Source organism: Rhamphochromis longiceps, linkage group LG23, assembly GCF_057381845.1.
Source record: "Rhamphochromis longiceps isolate RC_006_pf linkage group LG23, R_longiceps_female_GT1.1, whole genome shotgun sequence".
Classification (NCBI taxonomy): domain Eukaryota; kingdom Metazoa; phylum Chordata; class Actinopteri; order Cichliformes; family Cichlidae; genus Rhamphochromis; species Rhamphochromis longiceps.
The window spans coordinates 40301394-40314521 of NC_140578.1; the positions used below are offsets into that span (position 1 = coordinate 40301394).

The 13128-nt window shown below is 41.2% G+C and overlaps 2 protein-coding genes across 3 annotated transcripts in view; both read left to right on the forward strand.

Annotated features, from left to right (window-relative positions):
• The window catches only part of appa (amyloid beta (A4) precursor protein a), a 35930-nt gene extending 29287 nt beyond the window's left edge, over nucleotides 1-6643 (forward strand). For both annotated transcript variants that reach the window (XM_085397333.1, XM_085397332.1), the window contains 3 exons: nucleotides 799-890; nucleotides 3841-3987; nucleotides 4452-6643. In XM_085397333.1, the coding sequence (XP_085253459.1) occupies nucleotides 799-890; nucleotides 3841-3987; nucleotides 4452-4553 (341 nt within the window). In that variant the 3' untranslated portion in view covers nucleotides 4554-6643. The remainder of the gene's footprint in view (nucleotides 1-798; nucleotides 891-3840; nucleotides 3988-4451) is intronic.
• A 2840-nt stretch (nucleotides 6644-9483) lies between these two features.
• On the forward strand, nucleotides 9484-11527 carry atp5pf (ATP synthase peripheral stalk subunit F6). The gene is made up of 4 exons (XM_085399354.1): nucleotides 9484-9582; nucleotides 10185-10354; nucleotides 10579-10703; nucleotides 11426-11527. Exons 1-4 carry the CDS (start codon nucleotides 9484-9486, stop codon nucleotides 11452-11454), a joined length of 423 nt encoding a protein of 140 aa, XP_085255480.1. The 3' UTR covers nucleotides 11455-11527.
• The last annotated feature ends 1601 nt before the right edge of the window (nucleotides 11528-13128 follow it).

Genomic DNA, 13128 nt, shown 5'->3' on the forward strand with positions numbered 1-13128 from the left:
ATAACTCATGCAGGCTCTTTGTAGCTCATCATTTCAACTACTTTGATGCTTTTTTAACTTTCTGAATCAGCGATGCCAAACTCATTTTACATCGTGAACCACATGCAGCCCACTTTGATCTTCAGTGAGCCGGACCAGCAAAATTCCTCTTTCTGTCAGTGTGAAGGAATTTAGCTGCACAGCAGACAGCTGCTGACGCCCCGGCTCTAAATGATGTGTTGTAACTAAAATGGTAACGTTTGATAACATTAGTGAATATTTTTAGGTGTGACTAATTTACAGTGTGTGTTAGAAAGGGATGTGAGCATCTGTAGTTTGATATTAATGTTATTCAGTACATAATGATTCCCTCGGGCCTGTAAGCCATTTCCAGCTCGGGTATAAATCATAAAGTGCTTTAGGTCATGTGATTTGGTGCATGCGAGTGCTGAGCTGAAGTGGTTTTGAGCCTAGCAGAAAATATTTGCTCAGGTTATACAAGATTCTGAGATTGTTTTGAAGTACACTGTAGAAGTAAAGGCACCACAGCATGTTCTCCTCAGAGTCAATATTTGCACACAGCCGGCTCCACTTGACCTCCATTGAGGCGCAGGTGTGGCTGTTAAGAGATTGGTGGTGCAGCTGCACGCGGTCTATGCATCCTGCGTATGCCGTGCTCTTTTCTATTCGTACTGCTGGTGCAGTCGGCTCTCCGCTATCCAGTGTGCTTCAGTCAGAGCTTTTTATTTCAGCAGGAGAACGAGAGAGTGGCTTAATGTCACCATCTATAATAGATTGTACTTTTTCTTCCCTCGCCAGTGACTGGAATGAAGATGGAAGCTATTCCTGAGATGCGGATGGAGACTGAGGACAGACAGAGCACAGAGTACGAAGTTCGCCACCAGAAACTGGTGAGCAAAGGCGGAGCCGTGCAGATATGCAGACTTGTTTGGGATTCGCTGATCTGAATATTCAGGCTGCTTAATAAGCCCACAGAAATAGACGCAGGCATGCGCACACACATAAAAATGCATATTACTCACACATGCGGGTTTTGCACTCTGCCCCCTTCTCCTCCACGCACATACACATATGCTCCACTTTGTCCTCCTGGTAAACTTCCCAAGGTTGTCACCATGGAGACAGGTGCCCATGGAGACATCCGTGATAATGCGTGCGTCACACTCGATGTGCTCCTCTCTGAAAAATAAATAAATGAATCCTGTGCCCTCTGATCGGGGAAGTTTGATGCTGTTAATATCGCTAAGTTCTGCACGCACTCATTAATCTCATCCAGTGTTGTAATCCCAGAACAAAAAAACCCCCCTCAATCCATCCTCAGTCAAATCCAAATCCACGTACCTTATTCCTCTCACCTAAAGGCTTCAAATCCCTTAATCCCTACATTTTATTACATATCACATTTTTGGCATTCACAGTGAGCAGTCAGTGTGTCAGGCTGCCTCTTTAACTCGTCTCCTTAATTTGATATTCACAGTAGCAAAATTTTGTGCCGGTTGAGGAGGTTTCTGTCCCGTTATCCCTGCTGAAGATATCAGGAGGTGTTTTTATTTTCTTTTTTTCTTTCCCATTCAGTGAAGGTTCTATTTATCATTGTAAAATGTGAAAAATCAGTCCCACCGAGCACCCGTTATTCTGTGACAGATGTGCTGAAGCTCTCATTTTGTTTGGTTATTTATTTTTTTAATAGTTTTGTGTTGGAGCTGAGTCATTGTGCATCAGTGCTGTGCTCTGCTTTCAACCCATTATTACTTTTCTATCCATTTGCTTGCTTTGCTTATAAACAACCAAAGTAATGTGAGTGTTAAAAATCTCAAATTGGAAGTTAATGACCTTAAACCAAAGACGACTTATAAAAGACGGCACAAGTAACACGATGGGAATTCCTGTTTTGGAGCGACCAGGGTGCAAAATTACCCGCTGTTTTTAATAAGAGGTTTGGTTAGAAATCTGCATCCTTAAACTGCACAGGTCCATCACACAGGCACAGATATATGGCAGTTTGTGCTGGAGAACTATGAGGGGACTGTTAGTTCAGGTGACTGTACAGAAATTATTTATGTGATAAATCCAAAAGGCACCAACACCACAAATGTGGTCAGAAGGTTCAGTTCAGTGACTCGCAAGCAGTTATGCTACAGCTACTTGTCAAAGTGGACACACCTCTAATAATGGGTGACTTGGCGTTACGGAAAATCCAGTTGTCCCTGTAGGGCACTCTGTAAATTTCTTGATCGCTGTGATGATGCGTTTGAAATGCCAAAAACGACAACAACCAGCTAATCTAAGGAGACTACATATGAGTAATCCATGACCAGCTGTGACAGTAGAATAAGATTACATTTAAAATGGACTGACGTGCTATCTCAGTAAGAAACCATAAATAACTACACACAACACATCATGTTTTTTGTGGCTTAAAGCAAAGAAATATCGACCAGTATATCAGATTTTTTAATCACCAGGCATCAGCATTGGTCCTATAATAGATTGGCTCTGTCGCTGCCAATCATTTTAACACAGTAGTTTACAGTGATATACTCACTCTTGGAATCAGCCTCAAGTGACCATTCAAAGAATTGCATGTATCCATAAATCTGCAAATTCTGTGTGATGTAGCATAACTTAAGCAGCAAGGAAGGTGATAAGTAAATAGCATTAGCAGACAATTGAAGTTCTTTTTAAGCATACTTTATTGCTAGCATCTCCCCTTTACCATAAAACAATCAATCAGGCATACAAAAATCCCACTGGCAAGACTTTGCCCACACCTGACCTCGTTAGTCCCTACCATTGAAACAAAATAGGTCAAACCAAATAATACAATTCTAAACAAAGAACAGGAATAAAGTCATGCATGAAACTGACAAACTCATTTACTCAACTAAATGGTTTTTAAAGTAAAACACTGCATACAATATAACTCAAAAGGCTACTTTAAAGAAAACAAACAGTACTATACAAAATGAAAAACCCTCCATTTGGTTACACCCAGTGATCCAATCATTGACCTCATGACCCTATATAAACAGGAAGTAGTGGGCGGCCCTTCCCATACACCTGTCTCACATATAGGACCTGAATGCACAACATGGACACCATGGTAAGTATAACCAAAGAAACATAATATAACAGACATGTGCCTGTAAACAGAAGAAAATTCAGATGATCTGATGGTTAGTAGTGTTTGCTTTAAAACACATGCATGGATGTAAAGGATGTAACTACTGCTACCACAAACAAAACCCAGGATAGTGTGTGTTAAGAGAAGTTACACCAGCAATGTCTAAATTAAAGCATTATGGCTGACTGTAAAAATAACAGAACACAAAATAACAATATATGCAAGTGACAAATGGCAAATTAATTCTGTCCTAGCCACTTTGTCACACTCTGACAGAAGTTAGTTTTCGTGTGTGTGTGTGTGTGTGTGTGTGTGTGTTTTTAAGTGTTCTGTTGGTGCTGCGTCATTGCATTGATGCTTTTTTTTTTTTTTTTTTTTTTTATGCTGTGCTATTCTTTCTGTAAATCACTCGACATCCGCAGTAAGAAAATATTTCCATCCAAAAAAAGCTGCCCACATCAAGTCGTCTTCATTTTTTTTTTTTTTGTGTGCGTGTGTGTATTGTCTTTGTTCCCGAGCAGCTATTCTCAAGCTAAATTTGACTCCGTAATGACAAAAATGACAAGAAGAGGTAGGAGATGTAATTAAACCCAGCAAGCACAGCAAAAGATGTGAGGAAACGAAGCGAGTGCTGACCTCGAGAATATCGCTTAAATTCACACAATCTGTTGTGTGTTGTGCCACTGACTGATCACCTGACCGCTCGGCACCCACAGGTCTTCTTCGCAGAGGATGTGGGCTCCAACAAGGGCGCCATCATCGGCCTGATGGTCGGAGGCGTCGTCATAGCAACCGTGATCGTCATCACCCTGGTGATGCTGAGAAAGAAACAGTACACCTCCATCCACCACGGAGTCATCGAGGTGAGAAACAGCTGACCCGCGCGTTCGTCGGTGTGGCGTGTGAGGAGGATGCTGTGCATGCACTGGCGCTTTTAAGCCATTTGTGCAGCACCACGTAGAAACAAAGTATCCAGATTTTTGTGTCGCTGATAAAGGCTTTAAAATGTGCTGCACGAATGCTAAGCTGTGCAAAAAAATTAGTTTTAATTATATCTGCTTGGTAAATATAATTGGATTAAAGCCTGTTACCGATTAATTTCCTGCTTTTCTTTTTTTAATTATCTGTGTTTATCATTTCAGAACTTTCATTAGATGTTTAATTAAAAAAAATACGATAGCCAGCGCAGCCTGGTTACTCTTAATGTTTTCCCAGAAGCAGTAAAAAGGTCTTAAAATGTAAATTGTGTTTACATTACGCCACAGGACCTATTTTGCTTGTAACCTCCCTCCCCTTCTGTCTCCCCCACCCCTTGGCTCTCCTCCAGGTGGATGCTGCCGTCACCCCCGAGGAGCGCCACCTGTCAAAGATGCAGCAGAATGGTTACGAGAACCCAACCTACAAGTTCTTCGAGCAGATGCAGAACTGAGGAGGATATCACATGTACACATACGTAAACACACACAAAAAAACAACAACAAATGCACACAAACCATTCTCATCCCACACATCGTCACCTCCCCTTACCTTCCCTCCTCTTCCCTTCCCCAGCCCTCCCTTCAACCAAAAGACGGATCTTTAAGTGACTGAAATAGTCAGTTACGAGCACAAGGAGCGACTGTAGCATGGGTCTTTTTTTTTTCTTTCTCTTCTCTCTCTCTTTTTTTCTTACACTGCGGCCAAGCCACTCTGCACCAAGTTTGTTCACTTTACTGGAGCAAGACGCCTTTTTAATTAAAGGAAGGAGTTTTTATACGTTGCTCCGTCAGGGCCTGCTGATGTATGGAGGGGAAAGAAAAACCTTAAAACAAGCAAAGCCCCTGCCCGGTGCATGGAAACAAACCCGTTCTCTTGGGGAAGACGAGCACACGTTCGCTCTCTCAACACTGATTCAGGGCCAGTGTGTAGTTGGGTTTATTATGTTTATTTTTAGGCTCGGGTCGCTTTTAGGTGTGGACTTTGTAAGCAGATCCGACCGCTGATCAGTAGGGTGTTTAGACGCATGCTGGCCACGGCCTTTGTTATTAAAATAATTTAAAAAATTGTTGCATGCAGAATCATCAGAATCGAGCAGTTTCCTCTGAATCGTTTTTGTTTTTGCGTATTCGTAATGATTATATGATTTTGGAAATATAGCAGCACCATGATTTTTACGAGGCCCAGTGTTTTCCTCGCCTACTGCACCACTACTGCACACTCTCTACAGTCTACACTGGAGTATAAATGAGCCTCCTCTCCCTCCCTACTCCTTGGATCCTTCCCTTCCTCCCTCCCTTCATCCTCTCCCTTAATTTTTTTGTTTTTTTTGTTTTGTGCATTCATACAACAGCTGGGCTGTGTTAAGTCACACAAGGCTCTTAAGGATATCTGAAGATGCTGATTCTGATGATGATGGTGAATATGTTGATGATTATGACGACGGTAGTAATCATGTATTCTGAATGAGCTGTTTTTATTTTAAAGTTGTTTTTTTTTCTCTCTTTATCGTTTTCCAGTTTTGTTTTTCAAAAAAGACCGAAAACGGAGGGAAAAAAAAAAGATGTAAAGTCCTTTTTTTAAATTACGTGTAATGTTACAGAAGTAATGCTGAAGTCTTAGCTGTTCCTATGTAGTGCATGACAACAATGACAACAGGATTTGGAAGTTTCAAGAAAATAAAAAGGGGGGAAAAAACAAAACACCACCACATGGAGATCTTACAGCTGCTCTCTCTCGAGATCATTTCTCACTTATAGATTGTCATTCTAGCAAGATTGTACATTTAGTATGTTCTCGTGATCACGTGACTTTAAAAACAATGATGAAAAATATATATAAATCTAGATGAACGGGCTCTGCTTTGATATCATGTAAAGAAAAAAAACACATTTAAAAGATATGTTTTTGTTTTTTGTTTGTTTTTTTTCCTCCTCCTCCTTTATTTTTTTTAATCCTGCTACTTTCCAGAAGCTGCAGGAGAGGGAGCCGGCTTCATCTCTGTATATTATTCTCGTTCACTGAAGTATATTGTGTTAAATGCTTCGGAAATCACTCCTCTTGGTTTCTTGATCATTTCATGCTAGGTTTTTTTTAATAAGGGCATCGTATGTCAGTTAAGAGTGTATGTTGTTTGGGGAAGGCGGGGGGTGGGGGTGAAGGCGGGGAAACACGTGAGGAGTCTGTTATGGAGGTTAAGATCATCTCGGCGTGTACGTGTTTTCATTTTTAGTCTGGTGGTTCATCCAGTTGTAAGCCGACGCAGTCTCTTTTGTTTGGTTTTGTTTTTTCTTCTGCGGATAGAACAGGTGGAGTTCTGAGAAGAGGAGGTGGTGGAGGTAGAGAGGAAATGACTTGCAGTTCCGGTTGGATAGCCAGGCAGGCAGGCAGGCAGTCTGTGTGTGTGTGTGTGTGTGTGTGTGTGTGTGTGTGTGTGTATATATAATGGATTTTCACCCCCCCACCCCGGCACCTCCCTCCTCTTTCGACTTCCCTTTCCTTCAGGCATGCTGCTCACCTCTCTGCCATCATCTCACACTTGACTCCTGAAAGGCAGCGTTGATGATGATGATGATGATGATGATGGGATTTACCATCAAGAGCTGACGGCAAATCCGGGGGCTTGGGGTGGGGGGGCAAAGCAGTGATCCAATGTTGGTCAGAGGTAGGCAAGAAGCCCCTGTTCAGCATTATCAGGTCAGCTCATGCTTGACGGGTGGTCACCGTGTTAACACTGTGTGGAAGGAGACGCACTGTGGCCTCTCGCTGAGATCCGTGAGGAAATGGCGAGTAGAACATGTAGATATGGGGGCTGCAGAGGGATGAGTGTGTGTGCTTTTCGGAGGGTGCTCATTAGAAGCCCAACAGAGGGCAGTAGAGTAGAAGAGGAAGCAGGATTATCTTTCTTTTACTTTTTTCTTTTTTTTTTTTTTTTCCTGTGGGTTATCTTATTGGTTTTGTTTTCCACTGTGTAATATTGTGCAGGCCATTTGCATTGACTGGGAAAATGCTTTCTACACTGTATTCCATAATAAAGTTTTGAATGTACATATAAGTGCTGTGTCTCTGTGATGTTTCTACTATTAATGCTCAAAAACAGGCATAAGCATCCAGTTTAATTCTAATAATTCACATTTGTCTGTTTTTAAATATCAAAAGAGTGGCCCCACTACAAGGACATTTTTTCTTATCTTGGGTAAGGAGGCCAAAGGTCATTCTCAGACAGAAAACAGCAGAGTGGAGCTGACAGGGATTCAGAGTGTTGCTCCGGCGTGGGTCTTAACTTCCAGACGCAGCTGAACCCAGGTCATCTTGTTAAAGGTTAACTGGAACACAGGCAGTGTTTGAACAGGACCTGATCCTCACTGTGAGAAGGCAACAATTAAACTGCATATCTATGAGTTTTATTTTGGCTACTTTGTGACTTTCTGGCAAATGTAACTCTGTAAATGAGCGGAGTCAAAACTAAACACTAAAAAGTCAGGGAAAACAAGTTTTTAAAATAAAATTGCCAAGTTGGCCATGGGACAAGCCAAGATGTCACAGTGAGTGATAGACCGTACTGGGCCAAAGTCTTGAGTCATCCATCATTTCTTTATATTTTGCTTCCAAGGAGGCAGACGTTCTAATTTTAACTCCTCCATTTAAAAGTAATTCACTGTTTACTGACCACTTTCACCATTTTTTTCCGCTTTGTTTAGTGAACACATTCAATTCAACTCTTCACTCACTTTTCACTTTCATGCTTTTGTTGAGCTATTTCAAATGTTACTGCGTACTTTGAGCAAAGCATTTAAATTAAAACCACACTATCATTTTCCGCTTCTAGTTCATAATTTCAGTTAGCTTAAACACGTCAAGATGGCTAACAATTTTGACTGTTTACCCCCACCCTTTTTACCTTAATACTTTTGCCAACTAGACTACAAAGTCTTGAGCCACCCCTCGTTTCTTTGTTTTGCTTCCAATGAGCCAACCTTTCTTTTGTTTTGTTGTTTTGATGACCTTCTATGAAACATTCAAGCATAAAGAAGGCATTTAACTCAAGGTATGAACCAATTTTGTGTTGACACATAAAAGACAACTTTGCAAAAATACTATTTTAAATTGGATCTTGAGACACTTTGCCAGCAGCCTCTTACAAAAGCAAATCACCGGTTCCCATTTCTTTGGTTAAATCCATGATAACAGCCTAACAGGCATAAAATTATATTTTTTGACCAACAATGTGATTCCCAAAGAGCAATTAACCAGAAATGTTGGCTATGTCAGCATGGTGTGCAATGTATCCTTAAAAAAATCTGAGGAAACTGGACAAGTGGAAGACAAAAGAAGAAGCAGTAGGCCTCAATAAATTATCTACAGCAGGTGAGCCATATCCAAAATTGGAATAAATATCTGAGAGATGCATTTGGCCCTTCATTTGGTCCACCTAATGTTCACTGAAGCTTTATTAGAATTTTTTTCACTGGGACGGTGGCTGCCAGGAAGCTATTCTTAAGAAAATGCTTAGGTATGCTAAATTAGTAAAGAACTGGACAGTGGCAACAAGTCTGATGGGGTGACTAATCCAAAATGTGTATTTTTTGTTCAAATTGTTGTCCGTGTGTACAGTGGAGGTCAGTGTGTCCAACCACCATGGAGGCTTTGTCATGGTTTGGTGCTGAATTCAACTAGTGCATTGGAGAGCTTGTCAATACTGACAGAACAGATTTTCATCCATTATGTTACCATGTGAAAAGTATATGACTGACAGCGGCTTCATTTTACATGACATGCATGACAGTGATCCCAAACACAATGCCAATGCAATAAAAACAGACCTAAAAAGACAAGACGCACAATGAACACTATCAGTCATGGTCAGAGCTCAACATTATTGAAGCAGTGTGGGATCATCTTGACCACGAACAGAACAAAGTGCAGGAATATCCAAAAAAAAGCTTTGAATGTCCTCCATGAAGCCTGGAGAACTATCCCTGAAGCCTACTTAAAGACATGAGAAGAAAGATGCCAGAGAGAGCTCAGACTGTGATGAAGAATAAAACTGATTATAACTATTTCCAGTTTTTACAGCAAGATTAGATAGGGGTGGCTCAAGACTCCTCCATAAACACAATAGCTAAGTTACAGTGAAGGTGGAATTCGGCAAGAAGTAAACTAACAAGAGAAATGCATTAATGTGATAAAATGAACATCTTTCCACGGCCAATTAGAAGGCCATAGTAGAGATTTTCAATAGAAAGAGTCATTTACAACCATGTCACTTTAATTTAGCAAGAAAAAATGCTTCTGTTAGTCATTTTAAGTCAAACTTCGTTGACCTCTTTCGACTGTAATTTGAGATCAAACTGAGCGTGCGCAGTCCTGCGCATATAGAGTTAATGCGTGACGTTCGCGAACGCCTCCTGTCAACAACGAACTCCCACAATTCACCGCGGTCCTTCACATTTGGCTCTGTTGCTCTGGGTGTCAAATCCAAGGTGAGTACGGTGTCTTAAAAAGAAAAGCTATCAAACATTTAACTTCACCTCTTCTGTCACGACGCTCTGCGTACACAGATACGTGCACGGTGGTGCGTTTGGTGAGAGCGGTGGTGTAACACACCGCGGTACATCAAACCGTATAAAAATGTCCGAACGCTCCCTAGTGTCAGCTAAAGCTAGCTTAGCATGTTAGCATAAGCCGCTGTTTTGTCATTTGAATGAAGGAAACGTCAAGTGTTGACCAGCAAGCAGCAACTCAGTAAAGCCGATCTAACATCTTGTAGTTATAGTAACTCTGTTTCTATAGACTGGGTGTTTGGGTTAGTAGCAAACTGAGTGTGCTAGTTAGCTATGCTCTGCCTTTGACGTGAACTAGCTAATGCTAAAGGCAGCTAGTGGTACTGATTGATAGGGAATTAGTAAAAGATAGCAAACATGTCCATGTGAAAGCGGAATTAAAGACTTTAACACGCAGGAAAAAAATGCGTTTATCACTTATTGAGGGGTGTAATTTCAAGCCCTCAGAGTACTTTGTACCAGCACATTTCGTCCAAAATCAGTTTAAATGTCACCCAAACTCGACGCTTTGGCTCCTTCAGATGGCTCTGCACCGGTTATTCCAGTTGTCCTCCGTGCTGCGCTCTGCCGTGAGCCTGACCCTGCGCAGGAACATCGGCATCTCTGCTGTCCTCTTCCAGCGGGCCAAGGAGCTCGACCCCGTCCAGAAACTGTTCCTGGACAAGATCCGTGACTACAACAGCAAGGCCAAGTGAGTTGGTGATACCTCCAGCCACTGACAGACAAGTTTGAATAAAGTTTAGCAAACAGACTTCCAGCTCAGAGGTCAGCCGTTGGCAAAACATTAACTTTAAATGTCCTTTGGGTGCGCTCTGGCATGCACTTCACTAACATCTGTTCAAACAGCATCTCCTCCTCTTGCTGCAATCGTGCTCAGAATGTTGAACATTTTTTTTGATGCCTTTGCTCTCCCAGGACTGCTGGTGGCATTGTGGATGCAGGTCCAGCTTATCAGAAGAATCTGGGTGAAGAAGTAATCAAACTGCAGAGACTATATGGAGGAGGAGACCTCAACAAGTTCCCTGAATTCAAATTCACAGGTCTGTTTGGGCTCATGGGCTCAGCAAGTGCAGTTTGCTGAATAGTCTTTAATACTGTAGTTACAGTTTAGGTAAAAATATTTATCACTAAAGGTTTCCTTGCCACAAGGGGTCGCCACAGTGGGTAGGTCCCACAGCACTTCATTTCAAAGGGGATTTGTGTCTCTGGAGTTGAACCAGCGACCTTTCGCTTACCACTACAGCACTGGAGGCACTAAGCCTGTAAAAATGTTTTGATTTGTTTCTTTCCAGTTTAAATGAATCTTTGGGTTACTGACATAATGCGGTCGTTCTTGTTTTGTGTTATTTAAGCAAATGCCTAAAACGTGTTATTTTATGGTTAAAACTGTGCCTTTTGTTACTGATTATCGAGAAGGCGCAGGACTACAGTGACAATGGCATGTGCTTATTATGCCACAGTTGTTCCCTTCATAAATATTTATGCCTTTGCTACAGAGGAGGCAGTCTGTGATTTGAGTCTTGGGTCTATAAATAGCGTAGATGTTGTCATCAAACACAGCCAGATGACTTGCTTGAAATTGGGTCAGAAAGATTTTATTTTTTAACTTCAATGTGTTTTTGATGAAGCTAATAGTAGCCACTTTTTGTATATTTCTATACCTTTATTTTTATTTTTGTTTTAGATGTCAGAATAATCACTAATATTGCAGTGCAGGAGGAAGTGATTCACATTTTTTTCCATCTTGTCTATTTTTTTGCAGAGCCGAAGTTTGACGAGGGCGCCAAGTGAATGATGTGCATGTTGTGTATCTCCTACCTGTCACAAAATATGTTGTATTTAATAAAAAAGATAGTGGACTGAACTACGAGATCTTTGTGACTCTATAAATATGTTGTGATTGAGGCTGTGTAGTAAAATCTGGACCTAAAAATCTGAATGACTAATTTCCAGACACTCGCCCTCAAACCATGAATTTGTGCCAGGAAATGAGGGCTGCTTAGGAACTTGTATAACTAGGCCTGCACATTTTCTGCATGTCTATAAATCTGTCCCCGGGCTACTATTAAAAGACTAAAGATGTCAACATTATTTACTTTTTCCTTTGGAGCTGAAAAATGTTTAATAGCAGTTTCCCTCAAATAACCGTTTGTCGGATTGGACAAATGCAAACAAGCTCAGAACTCGAAGGAGGTTTGATTAGAAATACTGAAAGACATCCAGCTGCAGTGACACTCCCAGAACATATGGTGAGGCACAGTTAATTTAATTTTTTAATTTATATGTAGATATCCAAAAAGCAGCAAGCCAAATGTTGGCTGACCTAGATGCAAACTGGCTGTCAATCTGCACCGTTCTTGAGCGTTCCCCGTTATGACAAGGTCAGCGATGCATTTAAGCCTTTCCGTGATGAATGTTTTGAAACCCCAAAATAGCATCAGAAAGGGCAAGTTTCTGTCTGACCTGGTGCCTAAATTTTTTAGACTGTGCAGCCAGCCTTTAAAGCTGCGCTCAGAAAATGTACCAACATCTACCGCTGTGATTTCAAGCAGTGCACGGCTTCATTAAACACACTGAAAAGAAATAGAAGTGCATGTAGTCATGGCTGTGGGTTAAAAATGTTGCTGTTTATTCTGTTAGAGGGGGAGAAAAGCAACTCTGGAAATATTCAGTTAACCTGTCTGGGAGGGAACAGGTCTGCTGGGAGATTATCACTTGAAAGATTAATGTAAAGTCTTGCCGACCGAGGCCGCTGCACTTCACTGTAGCCATCTATGGGAATACAGCAGAGACTGTGAGCATTATAAGAGATGATGCAGTTAGTTTGACGAATAAAGCAATAATGCAACTACCAGTTTTCCACATTGATAAATCTGCAGTCCACTTAATTAGATTTACACGTTCTTGTCACTTTAAGTAGAAGTCATGAATAATTCCTCTTGTCAGGTTGATGCTTGTGCTGACTGCAGCGGTGGGAGAAGTGCTGTTACTCTGAAAACTACTCAAACACATCCATATCTATATTAATGTAACACCTGAGTGTTGCGGCTGGTAAAGGCAGGCAGGGATGATAAAAACACAAGCTAATGTAAAAATGGTGAAAAAGCGAGTGACGTTTGGTTCTGATCAAACATGGATATAAAAAGTGGCAGCAAATGCTTAAGGACTTTGAGATGATGCTTTAGTAGGTAGCTGGTTACTACAGTGTACAAACATGGGGTTTGCATCAGTAACTGGCTTTGGAAGTGCAAGTTAATGGTTGTTTACAGGATTTTATAGGCAGCGCAGAAAATCAATACAGCGTAGTATCACAATATTTTGCCTGATGATATCGTATCGGTAAAGGAACACCAAATATTGGTCTTTTATTAAGTCAATCAGCACCACCGTAAAGTTATAACATTAGCTGAGCAAACTGCTAAACCATCCAACACTGGATGCACTTAGCTCGACAAAGCTACCTGA